Genomic DNA, 18049 nt, shown 5'->3' with positions numbered 1-18049 from the left:
TGAAGGAAATTGGGGTCTTCCTATGGGATCAGCCGTGGGATGATCTTCTCACCCTTCTCATCACGTGTTTCTTATTTATTTCTTTTGCAGAAATACTGGCTACAAAATTGGGTGAGTCCTTCAACCCAAATCAGAAAGAAAAATGCGGTCTGCCTGTGGGAGCTTTGGGATGAGATGTATCTCACTGTGCACTGCTTTTCTTTTTCTATTCAAGACTTACACTGTGAAAACATGGGTGAGTCTCCCCTCCCAAGTTAAAAATGCTGGGGTATTCCTGTGGGAGCTCTGGGGTGGGATGTCCTCTCAATACGCCCTGTTTCCGCTTTTCATTTGCAGGGAAAAAGGATGCAGAACTGAGTAAGTCTTCCTGCCTTCAATGAAGGAATTTGGGGTCTTCCCATGGGATCAGCCAGGGGATGATCATCTGACCCTTCTCAACATGCGTTCCTTATTGTTCATTTGGCAGAGAAACTAGCTGAAAGGCTGGGTGAGTCCTCCCTCAAAAAGCAGAAAAAAAGGAGTCTGCCAGTGTGAGCTGTGCATGAGACGTTCCTCTCACTGTGTGTTGCCTTTCTCTTTCTTCTCCAGTGGAACAAACTCAAGCACTGGGTGAGTCTTCCGCCCCGAACCAACAGAATTTGGGGTTTCCCATGGGATGACAAGCTGTCCCACCTCATCACGCTGTGCTTCTTTCTTTTACAGCGGAAAGAAGTGAAGCAGTGGGTAAGCCTTCTTCCCAAACCAAAGCAATATGGGGTTGCCCATGGGATGACAAGCTGTCCCACCTCAGCATGCCGTGCTTTTTCTTTCTTTCTTTTTTTTCAGAGAAACGGAATTCACAGTTGAGTAAGTTGCAGTCGCTGAACTGAAGGAATGTGGGGTCTTCAACAAGGGTCTGCGTATGGGATGAAAAATCCCCTCTAACCATGCACTGCTTTTCTTCTTCTTTTCCAGAAGAAGACTGTGAAGACATGGGTGAGTCTTCACATCCAAATTAAAAACACGGGGGTCTGCCTGCGTGAGCTGTGAATGAGATGTTTCTCTCGTCACGCACTGTTTCTGCTTTTCATTTGCAGATTTAAGTGCTGCAGGTCTGAGTAAGTCTCCCTCCTAATTCTCAAGGAATTTGGGGTCTTCCCATGGGATCAGCCATGGAACAATCATCTGACCCTTCTCATCACGCTTTTCTTGGTTCTTTTCCAGAGATACTAGCTGCAAAACTGGGTGAGTCTCCCTTCTCAAATTAAAGACACTTTGGTCTGCCTGTGGGAGCTGTGGGATGAGATGATCCTCTCATCATGATTGTTTCTACTTTTCCTTTTCAGATTCAAGCGCTGCAAATATGAGTAAGTCTCCCTCCCTACACTGAAGGAATCTGGGCTCTTCCCAGGGGATCAGGCATGGGATAATAATCTGACCCTTCTCATCATGCTTTTCTTATTTGCTTCTTTTGCAGAAAAACATGTTGTAGAACTGGGTGAGTCTTCCTTCTCAAATTAAAGACATTTTGTCTGCCTGCGTGAGTAAGGGATGAGATGTTCCTCTCATCGTGCATTGCTTTCCTCCTTCTTTTCCAGTGCAACAAGCTGAAGCAGTGGGTGAGTCGTCTTCTTCCCCCAACCAAAGAAGTGTGGGGTTGTCCATGGGTTGACAAGCTGTCCCACCTCATCATGCCATGGTTTTTCTTTCTTTTTTTGCAGAGAAAGGCAAGTTTCTGTTGAGTAAGTTGCACTCACTAAAGTGAGGGAATCTATTGCTCTTCCAAGCAACTCGTATGGGATGTAAAAGCCCCAATGACCATGCACTGCCATTCTCTTTTTTGTTTTGTTTTGTTTTTCCAAAGGAACCTTCTGAAGAGATGGGTGAGTCTCTCCTCCCAAATTAAAAAAGCTGTGGTCTGTCTGGGTGAGTGGATGAGATATTCCTCTCATCATGCTTTGCTTTTATTTTGCTTTTCCAGTGGAACAAACTGAAGCACTGGGTGAGCCTTCCCCAACCCAAAGCAATGTGGGTTTCCCATGGGATCACAAGCTGTCCCACCTCAGCATCCGTTGCTTTTCTCTTTCTTTTCCAGAAAAACCATCTGAAGAATTAGACTGAGAGATGAACTGCGCCTCACAGTAACCACAGGAGTTGAGCTTACCAGATCACTGATTGCATTGGGTAAAAAAAAACCAAACTCCAAGCGAGCAAGGAAATCCTCAGTGGGAACAAGAGGAGCCAGGGTTTGTTCTGAGTGAGAACACTGCAGTTCTGTGAGCCAAAGCTGCTTGAGGGACCACCAACCTGAGCATGTGCGACCTCCAGCTGAAATTTAATTGGATGAAAGAAAACACAGAAAGGAAGAAAATGGGAGGAGATGGAGATCCTGGAAAAGGGACGGACATTTTGGGAAATAGAGTGATCATGCATCAGGCTTCGTGGGAATCTAATGCGTACATAACACTTCCGGAAATATAAGAATGCATGCAGAACCCGAGGTAGAAAACTGCTTTGAGTGTTAACCCTCTTGTCTTTCATTACAGAATAAAGCACACCTGCTGATGGCAATGGATCACTGGTTGTTATCAGTTATTGGGGGCTTGGTTCCATGGAACAGGCTGAGTCTTCATCCTGGAACCAAAGCAATGTGGGCTTTATCAGACAACAAGCCGACCCTTCTCACCATGTCTGCTTTCCCAGCAGAACAAGGCTCCCTCCAGGAAGCTCAAAAGGAAAAAAAGTTAATACACAAAAAATACACTTAAAAACAAGAAAATAAAAAGCCATACTAAGCCCCAACTGCACCGAGTGATCTCCCCCCCGCAAAGCATCTCCCACCTTCTCCACAAAGCCCTGCTCATCCCCCGAGTCCCACAGAAGACGGAGAGTGGCTGTGGGGGTATCAGAGGGGCAAATAAATATTAACTTCTACATTAATGGTTGGTTAGTTAAAAATCCCTACTGACCAAAGGACCCATCACACCATGGGCATAGCTCAGAGCAAGCTGCCCCCACTCCCAGTTGCACCAAGCCGTAATCTGGCATTGCCAGCCCTCAGGAAATGCTCTGGCAGTGCTACTTTCCCCTGTAACCTGTGGGAGGTGGAAGAAATTTTGGAGAAGGTGGGAGAAACGTTCATGGAGAGCAGCCCGCAGCTTTTCCCTGCGCTATGGCAATGCTTCTCCTGGGTCCATGATCCTGGTGGATGCAGAGAACCAGGCTTGTGCATGAAGCTGCAGTGAGATGTGTTTAATGTTCTCCAACCTTTGCCCACATTGATCCATGGCCAAGTTCCTTCTATTGAACCCTGGAGCTGGGCAAAGGTAGGAGAAGCTGGGTGTAGCCACACGCTTCCTGCAGCTCTGGTGAGGGATTTCTGTCTCTGTGGTAGGGGAAATCCTTGGGGGGTCACCTGCTCTGCCCCACAGTAGGTGAGGAGCACGGCCACTGCCCAAGGCGGTGCTGGCTGTGCTCATAGAATCATGTTTGACTGGCCCCATCCCCTCCTGCCCTGGTGGTGTTATCCTCTGCGTCCCTCTCTTCTCTTTCAGCTTCTTCCTGCATAATCTTCCTGAAATTCTTCCCCTTCCTTATTTCAAATCTTCTTCCCCATCTTCTCCAATTCCTTCGCCATCTCCTTCCCCAAATTCCTCCCTCTATCCCCCACCCAATCTTCTCCCCCCCACCTCCTTTTCCAGTCTTCTTCTCTCATCTCTTACCCATTTTTTACTCATCTTCTTCCCCATCTCCTCCATCATCTCCTTCTCACTCTCCCTCCTCTCTCTCCTTTCCCCAACTCCTTCACACCTCCCCTTCTCCAGCACAGATGCGCTTCCTATCGGGCTGCAACCACCCCAGATTCACCATCCCTGGAGGACCCTCCTGGCTCATCTCGTGGCTCTGCACCTCCTCCATCTGGGATCAGGTAGGGGTCCTGTGGGGCTGCTGTGCCGGCCACAGCTGTTGCTGTGGGGTGGGGGAGCGGCCATGGGGCAGGGAGGACCTAAGCCCAGCACCCACACACACTTGGGTTTCACTTTCACTTTGGCTGTAGCATGAAAGACGCCATTTTGGGTAGAATTTCTGTCTCTTCTCCACCTCCACCACACGCTGTCAGTGGGCTCCCACCCACACAAGTCCTTCCCCGCTCCCTCCTGCTCCCTCTCCAGTGCTGTTACATGGGATGGAGCACACACCAACTCACCCTGTGCCGCTCCATGCCCCCACATTCACACAGCCACCATCTCACCGTCTCTCCGTGCCCTTCTCATTGCCCAGCCCAGCTCAGGGTGGTGGCACCGAGCCTTCGGGTCACTGCCAAGGTGGGACATGTCTCAGTGGCAGTGGGCACAGGATGCTGAGCAGCTCCTCCACCTGAGCCACTCTGGGGACGCTGCCATTGTGTGCCACTGCTCCCTGTTTGCTGCCCCTTCAGGCTCTGTTATCTCAAGAATCCAAGCCTTGTTTTTCCACATATTGGACTATAAAGGAAGCCTTTTCCTGATGTTTTCTCCCAATCCCTTTTCTCAGAAAAGCCGTACCTTGAAGGTGGCTCTGGCAGCCCTGGTTGTGCCAATTGTTCTTTTTCTCCATAGAAAGCAAGGTGAGCTGAGAGCAGAGGGGATGGAGCGCAGGGAGATGTCGTGCAGGGACAGGGATGGTTGGGGCGGTGCTGAGCTCTGCTCCATGGAGGTACACAGGAGGAGGAAGGGAGATTCTTCCTGGGATTCCCAGTGGTCATGAGATAAAATTTGTTTTCTTTTTGGGAATGAAGGAAGGGGGAAAAGGAAAGGAGTGCAGGTGGGAAGATAGGAACGTGGCTGGAGCGTGGGGCAGGTGGAAAGGTCCAGACTCTCTGGAGACGTCCCCATAAACCAAGCTGCCCTGCTGACCACCTCTTCCTATGCTTTGTTTTCCAGAGGCACAGCGCAGAGAGCTGAGTGAGTCCTTCCAGCCCCTTCCACCACCAAAATCCCTTTAATGGATCTGACAGAAGACTGCAGAGTGTTGGGCTTATGCTGTGTGCACGGATCTTGGGATCTGGGGGGCCTTGGGATATTTTGTGGCCTTGGGATGTGCTGGGTTCATGGGATGCAGTTGGGTTGTGGGATGTGTCGATCCTGACTGATCCACTTGCAATACTCTTGCCTGATCAGTGCCTTCCTATTGGTTTAATTTCTTCTTCGGACCAAAGTGGTGATTGCTCACATACCAGATCAAAAAGTCTGGGGATTGGGCACGGGAGCAGCCAGGGATGAGATGTGTTCCCTCAGACCATGTATTTCCTTTGCTTTTGTTTTGCAGAGAGAAAAGATGCAGAGCTGGGTAAGTCTCCTTCCCAAAGTGAGGGAATTCATGGTTTCCCCATGGCTTCAGCCATGGATGAGCAGCTGTCCCCTCGGACTGTGCACTGCTCTGCTCTTTCTTTTCCAGTGGATCGATCTTTGACAATGGGTGAGATTTCTTCCACAAACCAAAATACTTAGGTTCTTCCCATTGGAAGCTGTTCTGATTGTCTGTTGATTTTGTGCTTGTTTCTTCCTCCGTGTTAGTAAAATGGTTTGTTAAGAGGGGTCATTGGCCATTTCCCAGAACAAAAACTTTGGGGTCTGGGTATAAGATCAGACATGGGATGAGAAGGGGTTCCCTATGAGCATTTATTACCTTTGCTTCTCTTATGCAGAGAGAAAAGATGCAGAGCTGGGTAAGTCTCCTTCCACACTCACAGGGAATTCAGGGACTCCCCATGGCATCAGCCGTGGGATGAGCAGCTCTCCCTTCTGACCATGCACTACTCTGCTCTTCCTTTTCCAGCGCAACAAGCTGAAATACTGAGTGAGTTTTCTTTCTCTAAATGAATAATTTTGGCTCTTCCCATGGGAATCTGTTAACTCTCATTATCCCTTGCTATTGGGTTTGGTTTTTTCCTTCATATTGGTTTAATTCCTTCCTGGGACCAAAGTGGTCATTGGCCACTTCCCAGAACAAAAAAATTTGGGGTCTGAGCACAGGTGTAGCCATGGGATGAGAAGGTGTTCTTTCTGACCATGAATTTCCTTTGCTTTTGTTTTTAGAGAAAAAAGATGCAGAGCTGGGTAAGTCTCCTTCCCCAAAAGTGAGGGAATTCAGGTCTCCCCATGGCATCAGCCTTGGGATGAGCAGCTCTCCCTTCTGACCCTGCACTGCTCTGCTCTTTCTTTTCCAGCACAACAAGCTATAACTATTGGTGAGTTTTCTACCAACCAAAGTACTTAGGTTCTTCCCGTGGAAAGCTCATCCCTCTGATCATCTGATGCTTTTGTGTTTGCTTCTTCCTGCATGTCAGTAAAATTGCATCTTAAGACCAGAGGGTCACTTCCCAGTACAAAAAGGTTTGGGGTCTGCGTTATCGGTGTAGCCATGGGATGGCAAGGTGTTCCCTCATTTGGGCTCTTCCCATGGGTTCAGCCATGGGAATAATCTGACCCTTCTCATCAGGCATTGTTTATTTTTTTCTTTGGCAGTGCAACAAGCTGCAGAACTGGGTGAGTCCTCCTTCCCAAGTTACAAAAAAAGGGCGATTGGCCTGAGTGAGCTACGGGATGACATCTTCCTCTCATCATGCACTGCATTTCTCTTTCCTTTCCAGTGCACCAAACTGAAAAAGTAGGTGAGTCTTCATACCTGAACCAAAGGAATACGGGGTTTCCCACGGGATGACAAGCTGTCCCACCTCATCATGCCTTGCTTTTACTTTCTCTTTTTGTAGAGAATTGGAAATTACTGTTGAGTAAGTTGCAATCACTAAACTAAGGGAATCTGGGGTCTTCCCAAGGAACTGCATGGGGGATGAAAAAACACCTCTGACCATGCAATGAATTTCTCTTTCCATTCCAGACAAACACACTGATGAGATGGGTGACTTTGCCCTCCCAAATAAAAAAACACTGGGGTCTGCCTGCGTGAGCTGTGGGATGAATGTTCCTCTCATCATGCATTGTTTCCGCTTTTCCTTTCCAGATTTAAGTGCTGCAAATCTGAGTAAGTCTCGCTCCCTGCACTGAAGGAATTTGGGGTCTTCCCATGGGATCAGTCATGGGATGAGCTTCTCACCTTTCTCATCCTGCATTGCTTACTTGTTTCTTTGGCAGAGAAACAAGCTGAAAGGCTGGGTGAGTCTTCCATCAGAAATTGGGGGGAAAAAAAGGGAGTCGTGGATGAGACGTTCCTCTAACTGTGTGTTGCCTTTCTTTTTCAGTGGAACAAACTGAAGCACTGGGTGAGTCTTCTGCCCTGAACCAAAAGAATTTGGGGTTTCCCATGGGATGACAAGCTGTCCCACCTCACTGTGTGGTGGTTTTTCTTTCTTTTTCAGCAGAAAAAAGTGAAGCAGTGGGTGAGTCTTCCCAAAACAAGCAATATGAGTTTCCCATGGGAGGACAAGCTGTCCCAACTCCTCATGCCGTGCTTTTTCTTTTCTGTTTCAGACAAACAGAATTCACAGCTGAGTAAGTTGCAGTCACAACATTTGGGGAAATTGAGGTCTTCCCATGGGACTGCATATGGCAGGAAAAATTCCCTTTAACCATGCATTGCTTTTCTCTTTCTTTTCCAGAGAAGGACTATGAAGAGATGGGTGAGTCTCCCCTCCCAAATAAGAAATGCTGGGATCAGCCTGTGTGAGTGTGGGGGAGATGTTCCTCTCATCACACACTGGTTCTGCTTTTCCTTTGCAGATTCAAGTGCTGCAGAACTGAGTAAGTCTCCCTCCTAATACTGAAGGAAATTGGGGTCTTCCCATGGGATCAGCCGTGGGATGATCTTCTCACCCTTCTCATCACGCGGTTCTTATTTATTTCTCATGCAGAAATACTGGCTACAAAATTGGGTGAGTCCTTCAACCCAAATCAGAAAGAAAAATGCGGTCTGCCTGTGGGAGCTTTGGGATGAGATGTATCTCACTGTGCACTGCTTTTCTTTTTCTGTTCAAGACTCATACTGTGAAAAGATGGGTGAGTCTCCCCTCCCAAGTTAAAAATGCTGGGGTATTCCTGTGGGAGCTCTGGGGTGGGATGTCCTCTCAATACGCCCTGTTTCCGCTTTTCCTTTGCAGGGATAAGGGATGCAGAACTGAGTAAGTCTTCCTGCCTTCAATGAAGGAATTTGGGGTCTTCCCATGGGATCAGCCAGGGGATGATCATCTGACCCTTCTCATCATGCGTTCCTTGCTGTTTCTTTGGCAGAGAAACTAGCTGAAAGGCTGGGTGAGTCCTCCCTCAAAAAGTAGAAAAAAAGGAGTCTGCCAGTGTGAGCTGTGCATGAGACGTTCCTCTCACTGTGTGTTGCCTTTCTCTTTCTTTTCCAGTGGAACAAACTCAAGCACTGGGTGAGTCTTCCGCCCCGAACCAACGGAATTTGGGGTTTCCCATGGGATGACAAGCTGTCCCACCTCATCATGCTGTGCTTCTTTCTTTTTCAGCGGAAAGAAGTGAAGCAGTGGGTAAGCCTTCTTCCCAAACCAAAGCAATATGGGGTTGCCCATGGGATGACAAGCTGTCCCACCTCAGCATGCCGTGCTTTTTCTTTCTTTCTTTTTTTTCAGAGAAACGGAATTCACAGTTGAGTAAGTTGCAGTCGCTAAACTGAAGGAATGTGGGGTCTTCAACAAGGGTCTGCGTATGGGATGAAAAATCCCCTCTAACCATGCACTGCTTTTCTTCTTCTTTTCCAGAAGAAGACTGTGAAGACATGGGTGAGTCTTCACATCCAAATTAAAAACACGGGGGTCTGCCTGTGTGAGCTGTGAATGAGATGTTTCTCTCGTCACGCACTGTTTCTGCTTTTCATTTGCAGATTTAAGAGCTGCAGATCTGAGTAAGTCTCCCTCCTAATTCTCAAGGAATTTGGGGTCTTCCCATGGGATCAGCCATGGAACAATCATCTGACCCTTCTCATCACGCTTTTCTTATTTGTTTCTTTTCCAGAGATACTAGCTGCAAAACTGGGTGAGTCTCCCTTCTCAAATTAAAGACACTGGTCTGCCTGTGGGAGCTGTGGGATGAGATGTTCCTCTCATCATGATTATTTCTACTTTTCCTTTTCAGATTCAAGCGCTGCAAATATGAGTAAGTCTCCCTCCCTACACTGAAGGAATCTGGGCTCTTCCCAGGGGATCAGGCATGGGATAATAATCTGACCCTTCTCATCATGCTTTTCTTATTTGCTTCTTTTGCAGAAGAACACGTTGTAGAACTGGGTGAGTCTTCCTTCTCAAATTAAAGACATTTTGTCTGCCTGCGTGAGTAAGGGATGAGATGTTCCTCTCATCGTGCATTGCTTTCCTCCTTCTTTTCCAGTGCAACAAGCTGAAGCAGTGGGTGAGTCGTCTTCTTCCCCCAACCAAAGAAGTGTGGGGTTGTCCATGGGTTGACAAGCTGTCCCACCTCATCATGCCATGGTTTTTCTTTCTTTTTTTGCAGAGAAAGGGAAGTTTCTGTTGAGTAAGTTGCACTCACTAAAGTGAGGGAATCTGTTGCTCTTCCAAGCAACTCGTATGGGATGTAAAAGCCCCATTGACCATGCACTGCCATTCTCTTTTTTTTTTTTTTTTTTTTTGTTATTCCAAAGGAACCTTCTGAAGAGATGGGTGAGTCTCTCCTCCCAAATTAAAAAAGCTGTGGTCTGTCTGTGGGAGTGGATGAGATGTTCCTCTCATCATGCTTTGCTTTTTTTTTGCTTTTCCAGTGGAACAAACTGAAGCACTGGGTGAGCCTTCCCCAACCCAAAGCAATGTGGGTTTCCCATGGGATCACAAGCTGTCCCACCTCAGCATCCGTTGCTTTTCTCTTTCTTTTCCAGAAAAACCATCTGAAGAATTGGACTGAGAGATGAACTGCGCCTTACAGTAACCACAGGAGTTGAGCTTACCAGATCACTGATTGCATTGGGTAAATTAAAAACAAACATGATAACTCCAAGCGAGCAAGGAAATCCTCAGTGGAAACAAGAGGAGCCAGGGTTTGTTCTGAGTGAGAACACTGCAGTTCTGTGAGCCAAAGCTGCTTGAGGGACCACCAACCTGAGCATGTGTGACCTCCAGCTGAAATTTAATTGGATGAAAGAAAACACAGAAAGGAAGAAAATGGGAGGAGATGGAGATCCTGGAAAAGGGACGGACATTTTGGGAAATAGAGTGATCATGCATCAGGCTTCGTGGGAATCTAATGAGTACATAACACTTCCGGAAATATAAGAATGCATGCAGAACCCGAGGTAGAAAACTGCTTTGAGTGTTAACCCTCTTGTCTTTCACTACAGAATAAAGCACACCTGCTGATGGCAATGGATCACTGGTTGTTATCAGTTACTGGGGGTTTGGTTCCATGGAACAGGCTGAGTCTTCATCCTGGAACCAAAGCAATGTGGGCTTTATCAGACAACAAGCCGACCCTTCTCACCATGTCTGCTTTCCCAGCAGAACAAGGCTTCCTCCAGGAAGCTCAAAAGAAAAAAGTTAAAACACAAAAAAAACACATAAAAAAAAGAAAATAAAAAGCCATACTAAGCCCCAACTGCACCGAGTGATCTCCCCCTCGCAAAGCATCTCCCACCTACTCCACAAAGCCCTGCTCATCCCCAGAGTCCCACAGAAGACGGAGAGTGGCTGTGGGGGTATCAGAGGGGCAAATAAATATTAACTTCTACATTAATGGTTGGTTAGTTAAAAATCCCTACTGACCAAAGGACCCATCACACCATGGGCATAGCTCAGAGCAAGCTGCCCCCACTCCCAGTTGCACCAAGCCGTAATCTGGCATTGCCAGCCCTCAGGAAATGCTCTGGCAGTGCTACTTTCCCCTGTAACCTGTGGGAGGTGGAAGAAATTTTGGAGAAGGTGGGAGAAACGTTCATGGAGAGCAGCCCGCAGCTTTTCCCTGCGCTATGGCAATGCTTCTCCTGGGTCCATGATCCTGGTGGATGCAGAGAACCAGGCTTGTGCATGAAGCTGCAGTGAGATGTGTTTAATGTTCTCCAACCTTTGCCCACATTGATCCATGGCCAAGTTCCTCCTATTGAACCCTGGAGCTGGGCAAAGGTAGGAGAAGCTGGGTGTAGCCACACGCTTCCTGCAGCTCAGGTGAGGGATTTCTGTCTCTGTGGTAGGGGAAATCCTTGGGGGGTCACCTGCTCTGCCCCACAGTAGGTGAGGAGCACGGCCACTGCCCAAGGCGGTGCTGGCTGTGCTCATAGAATCATGTTTGACTGACCCCATTCCCTCCTGCCCTGGTGGTGTTATCCTCTGCGTCCCTCTCTTCTCTTTCAGCTTCTTCCTGCATAATCTTCCTGAAATTCTTCCCCTTCCTTATTCCAAATCTTCTTCCCTATCTTCTCCAATTCCTTCGCCATCTCCTTCCCCAAATTCCTCCCTCTATCCCCCACCCAATCTTCTCCCCCCCACCTCCTTTTCCAGTCTTCTTCTCTCATCTCTTACCCATTTTTTACTCATCTTCTTCCCCATCTCCTCCATCATCTCCTTCTCACTCTCCTTCCTCTCTCTCCTTTCCCCAACTCCTTCCCACCTCCCCTTCTCCAGCACAGATGCGCTTCCTATCGGGCTGCAACCACCCCAGATTCACCATCCCTGGAGGACCCTCCTGGCTCATCTCGTGGCTCTGCACCTCCTCCATCTGGGATCAGGTAGGGCTCCTGTGGGGCTGCTGTGCCGGCCACAGCTGTTGCTGTGGGGTGGGGAAGCGGCCATGGGGCAGGGAGGACCCAAGCCCAGCACCCACACACACTTGGGTTTCACTTTCACTTTGGCTGTAGCATGAAAGACGCCATTTTGGGTAGAATTTCCGTCTCTTCTCCACCTCCACCACACGCTGTCAGTGGGCTCCCACCCACACAAGTCCTTCCCCGCTCCCTCCTGCTCCCTCTCCAGTGCTGTTACATTGGATGGAGCACACACCAACTCACCCTGTGCCGCTCCATGCCCCCACATTCACACAGCCACCATCTCACCGTCTCTCCGTGCCCTTCTCATTGCCCAGCCCAGCTCAGGGTGGTGGCACCGAGCCTTCGGGTCACTGCCAAGGTGGGACATGTCTCAGTGGCAGTGGGCACAGGATGCTGAGCAGCTCCTCCACCTGAGCCACTCTGGGGACGCTGCCATTGTGTGCCACTGCTCCCTGTTTGCTGCCCCTTCAGGCTCTGTTATCTCAAGAATCCAAGCCTTGTTTTTCCACATATTGGACTATAAAGGAAGCCTTTTCCTGATGTTTTCTCCCAATCCCTTTTCTCAGAAAAGCCGTACCTTGAAGGTGGCTCTGGCAGCCCTGGTTGTGCCAATTGTTCTTTTTCTCCATAGAAAGCGAGGTGAGCTGAGAGCAGAGGGGATGGAGCGCAGGGAGATGTTGTGCAGGGACAGGGATGGTTGGGGCGGTGCTGAGCTCTGCTCCATGGAGGTACACAGGAGGAGGAAGGGAGATTCTTCCTGGGATTCCCAGTGGTCATGAGATAAAATTTGTTTTCTTTTTGGGAATGAAGGAAGGGGGAAAAGGAAAGGAGTGCAGGTGGGAAGATAGGAACGTGGCTGGAGCGTGGGGCAGGTGGAAAGGTCCAGACTCTCTGGAGACGTCCCCATAAACCAAGCTGCCCTGCTGACCACCTCTTCCTATGCTTTGTTTTCCAGAGGCACAGCGCAGAGAGCTGAGTGAGTCCTTCCAGCCCCTTCCACCACCAAAATCCCTTTAATGGATCTGACAGAAGACTGCAGAGTGTTGGGCTTATGCTGTGTGCAGGGATCGTGGGATCTGGGGGGCCTTGGGATATTTTGTGGCCTTGGGATGTGCTGGGTTCATGGGATGCAGTTGGGTTGTGGGATGTGTCGATCCTGACTGATCCACTTGCAATACTCTTGCCTGATCAGTGCCTTCCTATTGGTTTAATTTCTTCTTCGGACCAAAGTGGTGATTGCTCACATACCAGATCAAAAAGTCTGGGGATTGGGCACGGGAGCAGCCAGGGATGAGATGTGTTCCCTCAGACCATGTATTTCCTTTGCTTTTGTTTTGCAGAGAGAAAAGATGCAGAGCTGGGTAAGTCTCCTTCCCAAAGTGAGGGAATTCATGGTTTCCCCATGGCTTCAGCCATGGATGAGCAGCTGTCCCCTCGGACTGTGCACTGCTCTGCTCTTTCTTTTCCAGTGGATCAATCTTTGACAATGGGTGAGATTTCTTCCACAAACCAAAATACTTAGGTTCTTCCCATTGGAAGCTGTTCTGATTGTCTGTTGATGTTGTGCTTGTTTCTTCCTCCGTGTTAGTAAAATGGTTTGTTAAGAGGGGTCATTGGCCATTTCCCAGAACAAAAACTTTGGGGTCTGGGTATAAGATCAGACATGGGATGAGAAGGGGTTCCCTATGAGCATTTATTACCTTTGCTTCTCTTATGCAGAGAGAAAAGATGCAGAGCTGGGTAAGTCTCCTTCCACACTCACAGGGAATTCAGGGACTCCCCATGGCATCAGCCGTGGGATGAGCAGCTCTCCCTTCTGACCATGCACTACTCTGCTCTTCCTTTTCCAGCGCAACAAGCTGAAATACTGAGTGAGTTTTCTTTCTCTAAATGAATAATTTTGGCTCTTCCCATGGGAATCTGTTAACTCTCATTATCCCTTGCTATTGGGTTTGGTTTTTTTCCTTCATATTGGTTTAATTCCTTCCTGGGACCAAAGTGGTCATTGGCCACTTCCCAGAACAAAAAGATTTGGGGTCTGAGCACAGGTGTAGCCATGGGATGAGAAGGTGTTCCTTCTGACCATGAATTTCCTTTGCTTTTGTTTTTAGAGAAAAAAGATGCAGAGCTGGGTAAGTCTCCTTCCCCAAAAGTGAGGGAATTCAGGTCTCCCCATGGCATCAGCCTTGGGATGAGCAGCTCTCCCTTCTGACCCTGCACTGCTCTGCTCTTTCTTTTCCAGCGCAACAAGCTATAACTATTGGTAAGTTTTCTACCAACCAAAGTACTTAGGCTCTTCCCGTGGAAAGCTCATCCCTCTGATCATCTGATGCTTTTGTGTTTGCTTCTTCCTGCATGTCAGTAAAATTGCATCTTATGACCAGAGGGGTCATTGGTCACTTCCCAGTACAAACAGATTTGGGGTCTGCGTTATCGGTGTAGCCATGGGATGGCAAGGTGTTCCCTCATTTGGGCTCTTCCCATGGGTTCAGCCATGGGAATAATCTGACCCTTCTCATCAGGCATTGTTTATTTTTTTCTTTGGCAGTGCAACAAGCTGCAGAACTGGGTGAGTCCTCCTTCCCAAGTTACAAAAAAAGGGCGATTGGCCTGAGTGAGCTACGGGATGACATCTTCCTCTCATCATGCACTGCATTTCTCTTTCCTTTCCAGTGCACCAAACTGAAAAAGTAGGTGAGTCTTCATACCTGAACCAAAGGAATACGGGGTTTCCCACGGGATGACAAGCTGTCCCACCTCATCATGCCTTGCTTTTACTTTCTCTTTTTGTAGAGAATTGGAAATTACTGTTGAGTAAGTTGCAATCACTAAACTAAGGGAATCTGGGGTCTTCCCAAGGAACTGCATGGGGGATGAAAAAACACCTCTGACCATGCAATGAATTTCTCTTTCCATTCCAGACAAACACACTGATGAGATGGATGAGTTTGCCCTCCCAAATAAAAAAACACTGGGGTCTGCCTGCGTGAGCTGTGGGATGAATGTTCCTCTCATCATGCATTGTTTCCGCTTTTCCTTTCCAGATTTAAGTGCTGCAAATCTGAGTAAGTCTCGCTCCCTGCACTGAAGGAATTTGGGGTCTTCCCATGGGATCAGTCATGGGATGAGCTTCTCACCTTTCTCATCCTGCATTGCTTACTTGTTTCTTTGGCAGAGAAACAAGCTGAAAGGCTGGGTGAGTCTTCCATCAGAAATTGGGGGGAAAAAAAGGGAGTCGTGGATGAGACGTTCCTCTAACTGTGTGTTGCCTTTCTTTTTCAGTGGAACAAACTGAAGCACTGGGTGAGTCTTCTGCCCTGAACCAAAAGAATTTGGGGTTTCCCATGGGATGACAAGCTGTCCCACCTCACTGTGCGGTGGTTTTTCTTTCTTTTTCAGCAGAAAAAAGTGAAGCAGTGGGTGAGTCTTCCCAAAACAAGCAATATGAGTTTCCCATGGGAGGACAAGCTGTCCCAACTCCTCATGCCGTGCTTTTTCTTTTCTGTTTCAGACAAACAGAATTCACAGCTGAGTAAGTTGCAGTCACAACATTTGGGGAAATTGAGGTCTTCCCATGGGACTGCATATGGCAGGAAAAATTCCCTTTAACCATGCATTGCTTTTCTCTTTCTTTTCCAGAGAAGGACTATGAAGAGATGGGTGAGTCTCCCCTCCCAAATAAGAAATGCTGGGATCAGCCTGTGTGAGTGTGGGGGAGATGTTCCTCTCATCACACACTGGTTCTGCTTTTCCTTTGCAGATTCAAGTGCTGCAGAACTGAGTAAGTCTCCCTCCTAATACTGAAAGAAATTGGGGTCTTCCCATGGGATCAGCCGTGGGATGATCTTCTCACCCTTCTCATCACGCGGTTCTTATTTATTTCTCATGCAGAAATACTGGCTACAAAATTGGGTGAGTCCTTCAACCCAAATTAGAAACAAAAATGCGGTCTGCCTGTGGGAGCTTTGGGATGAGATGTATCTCACTGTGCACTGCTTTTCTTTTTCTGTTCAAGATTCATACTGTGAAAAGATGGGTGAGTCTCCCTTCCCAAGTTAAAAATGCTGGGGTATTCCTGTGGGAGCTCTGGGGTGGGATGTCCTCTCAATACGCCCTGTTTCCGCTTTTCATTTGCAGGGAAAAAGGATGCAGAACTGAGTAAGTCTTCCTGCCTTCAGTGAAGGAATTTGGGGTCTTCCCATGGGATCAGCCAGGGGATGATCATCTGACCCTTCTCAACATGCGTTCCTTGCTGTTTCTTTGGCAGAGAAACTAGCTGAAAGGCTGGGTGAGTCCTCCCTCAAAAAGTAGAAAAAAAGGAGTCTGCCAGTGTGAGCTGTGCATGAGACATTCCTCTCACTGTGTGTTGCCTTTCTCTTTCTTTTCCAGTGGAACAAACTCAAGCACTGGGTGAGTCTTCCGCCCCGAACCAACGGAATTTGGGGTTTCCCATGGGATGACAAGCTGTCCCACCTCATCATGCTGTGCTTCTTTCTTTTTCAGCGGAAAGAAGTGAAGCAGTGGGTAAGCCTTCTTCCCAAACCAAAGCAATATGGGGTTGCCCATGGGATGACAAGCTGTCCCACCTCAGCATGCCGTGCTTTTTCTTTCTTTCTTTTTTTTCAGAGAAACGGAATTCACAGTTGAGTAAGTTGCAGTCGCTGAACTGAAGGAATGTGGGGTCTTCAACAAGGGTCTGCGTATGGGATGAAAAATCCCCTCTAACCATGCACTGCTTTTCTTCTTCTTTTCCAGAAGAAGACTGTGAAGACATGGGTGAGTCTTCACATCCAAATTAAAAACACGGGCGTCTGCCTGTGTGAGCTGTGAATGAGATGTTTCTCTCGTCACGCACTGTTTCTGCTTTTCATTTGCAGATTTAAGTGCTGCAGGTCTGAGTAAGTCTCCCTCCTAATTCACAAGGAATTTGGGGTCTTCCCATGGGATCAGCCATGGAACAATCATCTGACCCTTCTCATCACGCTTTTCTTGGTTCTTTTCCAGAGATACTAGCTGCAAAACTGGGTGAGTCTCCCTTCTCAAATTAAAGACACTGGTCTGCCTGTGGGAGCTGTGGGATGAGATGTTCCTCTCATCATGATTATTTCTACTTTTCCTTTTCAGATTCAAGCGCTGCAAATATGAGTAAGTCTCCCTCCCTACACTGAAGGAATCTGGGCTCTTCCCAGGGGATCAGGCATGGGATAATAATCTGACCCTTCTCATCATGCTTTTCTTATTTGCTTCTTTTGCAGAAGAACACGTTGTAGAACTGGGTGAGTCTTCCTTCTCAAATTAAAGACATTTTGTCTGCCTGCGTGAGTAAGGGATGAGATGTTCCTCTCATCGTGCATTGCTTTCCTCCTTCTTTTTCAGTGCAACAAGCTGAAGCAGTGGGTGAGTCGTCTTCTTCCCCCAACCAAAGAAGTGTGGGGTTGTCCATGGGTTGACAAGCTGTCCCACCTCATCATGCCATGGTTTTTCTTTCTTTTTTTGCAGAGAAAGGCAAGTTTCTGTTGAGTAAGTTGCACTCACTAAAGTGAGGGAATCTATTGCTCTTCCAAGCAACTCGTATGGGATGTAAAAGCCCCATTGACCATGCACTGCCATTCTCTTTTTTTTTTTTTTTGTTTTGGTTTTCCAAAGGAACCTTCTGAAGAGATGGGTGAGTCTCTCCTCCCAAATTAAAAAAGCTGTGGTCTGTCTGGGTGAGTGGATGAGATATTCCTCTCATCATGCTTTGCTTTTATTTTGCTTTTCCAGTGGAACAAACTGAAGCACTGGGTGAGCCTTCCCCAACCCAAAGCAATGTGGGTTTCCCATGGGATCACAAGCTGTCCCACCTCAGCATCCGTTGCTTTTCTCTTTCTTTTCCAGAAAAACCATCTGAAGAATTGGACTGAGAGATGAACTGCGCCTTACAGTAACCACAGGAGTTGAGCTTACCAGATCACTGATTGCATTGGGTAAAAAAAAAAAAAACTCCAAGCGAGCAAGGAAATCCTCAGTGGAAACAAGAGGAGCCAGGGTTTGTTCTGAGTGAGAACACTGCAGTTCTGTGAGCCGAAGCTGCCTGAGGGACCACCAACCTGAGCATGTGTGACCTCCAGCTGAAATTTAATTGGATGAAAGAAAACACAAAAGGAAGAAAATGGGAGGAGATGGAGATCCTGGAAAAGGGACGGACATTTTGGGAAATAGTGTGATCATGCATCAGGCTTTGTGGGAATCTAATGAGTACATAACACTTCCGGAAATATAAGAATGCATGCAGAACCCGAGGTAGAAAACTGCTTTGGGTGTTAACCCTCTTGTCTCTCACTACAGAATAAAGCACACCTGCTGATGGCAA

At 47.8% G+C, this 18049-nt stretch overlaps 3 protein-coding genes across 51 annotated transcripts in view; all 3 read left to right on the top strand.

Annotated features, from left to right (window-relative positions):
* Positions 1-2554, top strand: part of LOC146543148 (uncharacterized) — a 4605-nt gene extending 2051 nt beyond the window's left edge. Inside the window, exons 12-28 of one of the 8 annotated variants that reach the window (XM_085239065.1) lie at positions 91-111; positions 215-235; positions 337-357; positions 467-487; positions 589-609; positions 703-723; positions 826-846; positions 955-975; positions 1077-1097; positions 1204-1224; positions 1326-1346; positions 1457-1477; positions 1578-1598; positions 1701-1721; positions 1844-1862; positions 1961-1981; positions 2075-2554. In XM_085239065.1, coding sequence (XP_085095191.1) covers positions 91-111; positions 215-235; positions 337-357; positions 467-487; positions 589-609; positions 703-723; positions 826-846; positions 955-975; positions 1077-1097; positions 1204-1224; positions 1326-1346; positions 1457-1477; positions 1578-1598; positions 1701-1721; positions 1844-1854 — 305 coding nt within the window. In that variant the 3' untranslated portion in view covers positions 1855-1862; positions 1961-1981; positions 2075-2554. Of the gene's footprint in view, positions 1-90; positions 112-214; positions 236-336; positions 358-466; positions 488-588; positions 610-702; positions 724-825; positions 847-954; positions 976-1076; positions 1098-1203; positions 1225-1325; positions 1347-1456; positions 1478-1577 lie in introns of all 8 variants that reach the window. The other 7 variants (XR_014887163.1, XM_085239064.1, XR_014887162.1 and 4 more) reach the window with 7 other exon arrangements.
* The window catches only part of LOC146543146 (uncharacterized), a 23200-nt gene extending 5151 nt beyond the window's left edge, over positions 1-18049 (top strand). For 3 of the 40 annotated variants that reach the window (XR_014887123.1, XR_014887129.1, XR_014887125.1), the window contains exons 6-47: positions 5666-5686; positions 5797-5817; positions 6057-6077; positions 6188-6208; positions 6486-6506; positions 6611-6631; positions 6731-6751; positions 6859-6879; positions 6982-7002; positions 7113-7133; positions 7220-7240; positions 7337-7357; positions 7449-7469; positions 7577-7597; positions 7698-7718; positions 7829-7849; positions 7953-7973; positions 8075-8095; positions 8205-8225; positions 8327-8347; positions 8441-8584; positions 8693-8713; positions 14742-14762; positions 14873-14893; positions 14980-15000; positions 15097-15117; positions 15209-15229; positions 15337-15357; positions 15458-15478; positions 15589-15609; positions 15713-15733; positions 15835-15855; positions 15965-15985; positions 16087-16107; positions 16201-16344; positions 16453-16473; positions 16621-16722; positions 16822-16842; positions 16953-16973; positions 17074-17202; positions 17344-17362; positions 17461-18049. Coding sequence is in view for 5 of the 40 variants with exons in the window: in XM_085238953.1 (XP_085095079.1) it covers positions 5666-5686; positions 5797-5817; positions 6057-6077; positions 6188-6208; positions 6486-6506; positions 6611-6631; positions 6731-6751; positions 6859-6879; positions 6982-7002; positions 7113-7133; positions 7220-7240; positions 7337-7357; positions 7449-7469; positions 7577-7597; positions 7698-7718; positions 7829-7849; positions 7953-7973; positions 8075-8095; positions 8205-8225; positions 8327-8347; positions 8441-8584; positions 8693-8713; positions 14742-14762; positions 14873-14893; positions 14980-15000; positions 15097-15117; positions 15209-15229; positions 15337-15357; positions 15458-15478; positions 15589-15609; positions 15713-15733; positions 15835-15855; positions 15965-15985; positions 16087-16107; positions 16201-16344; positions 16453-16473; positions 16621-16722; positions 16822-16842; positions 16953-16973; positions 17074-17094; positions 17197-17217; positions 17344-17354 (1199 nt within the window). In the remaining 35 variants the exon portion in view is untranslated. Of the gene's footprint in view, positions 1-3286; positions 3414-3533; positions 3908-4512; positions 4586-4901; positions 5687-5796; positions 5818-6056; positions 6078-6187; positions 6209-6485; positions 6507-6610; positions 6632-6730; positions 6752-6858; positions 6880-6981; positions 7003-7112; positions 7134-7219; positions 7241-7336; positions 7358-7448; positions 7470-7576; positions 7598-7697; positions 7719-7828; positions 7850-7952; positions 7974-8074; positions 8096-8204; positions 8226-8326; positions 8348-8440; positions 8585-8692; positions 8714-14741; positions 14763-14872; positions 14894-14979; positions 15001-15096; positions 15118-15208; positions 15230-15336; positions 15358-15457; positions 15479-15588; positions 15610-15712; positions 15734-15834; positions 15856-15964; positions 15986-16086; positions 16596-16620; positions 16723-16821; positions 17218-17343; positions 17406-17460 lie in introns of those variants that run through there. The other 37 variants (XR_014887132.1, XR_014887131.1, XR_014887130.1 and 34 more) reach the window with 37 other exon arrangements.
* On the top strand, positions 11020-14762 carry LOC146543147 (uncharacterized). Of its 3 annotated transcripts, none has more exons than XR_014887170.1 (11): positions 11020-11098; positions 11285-11658; positions 12264-12336; positions 12653-12673; positions 13417-13437; positions 13548-13568; positions 13809-13829; positions 13940-13960; positions 14246-14387; positions 14491-14641; positions 14744-14762. XR_014887170.1 is itself a non-coding variant. In XM_085239073.1 (11 exons), the coding sequence occupies exons 2-11, from the start codon at positions 11560-11562 to the stop codon at positions 14509-14511; spliced, it is 336 nt and encodes a 111-aa protein (XP_085095199.1). In that variant the 5' UTR covers positions 11020-11098; positions 11285-11559; the 3' UTR covers positions 14512-14635. The 3 variants fall into 3 exon arrangements, 2 of the variants coding, with proteins under 2 accessions (XP_085095199.1, XP_085095197.1); XM_085239073.1 differs by lacking the exon at positions 14744-14762 and having other exon boundaries at positions 14246-14266; positions 14371-14387; positions 14491-14635; XM_085239071.1 differs by lacking the exon at positions 14744-14762 and having other exon boundaries at positions 14246-14391; positions 14491-14635.

Source organism: Meleagris gallopavo, chromosome 18 (genome assembly GCF_905368555.1).
Source record: "Meleagris gallopavo chromosome 18, MGAL_WU_HG_1.1, whole genome shotgun sequence".
In the NCBI taxonomy this organism is placed as follows: Eukaryota; Metazoa; Chordata; class Aves; order Galliformes; family Phasianidae; genus Meleagris; species Meleagris gallopavo.
Note: the sequence above shows the minus strand (reverse complement) of the source record. Positions and strands in the feature narration are given on the sequence as shown.

Bases quoted from the DNA above. Each gene is read 5' to 3' on its own strand.
- LOC146543147 (XM_085239071.1), top strand. From the start codon at position 11,560: ATGCGCTTCCTATCGGGCTGCAACCACCCCAGATTCACCATCCCTGGA. The intron at 13,438-13,547 runs GTAAGTCTCCTT...TTCCTTTTCCAG, and splicing joins GAGAAAAGATGCAGAGCTGG to CGCAACAAGCTGAAATACTG. The intron at 13,830-13,939 runs GTAAGTCTCCTT...TTTCTTTTCCAG, and splicing joins GAAAAAAGATGCAGAGCTGG to CGCAACAAGCTATAACTATT.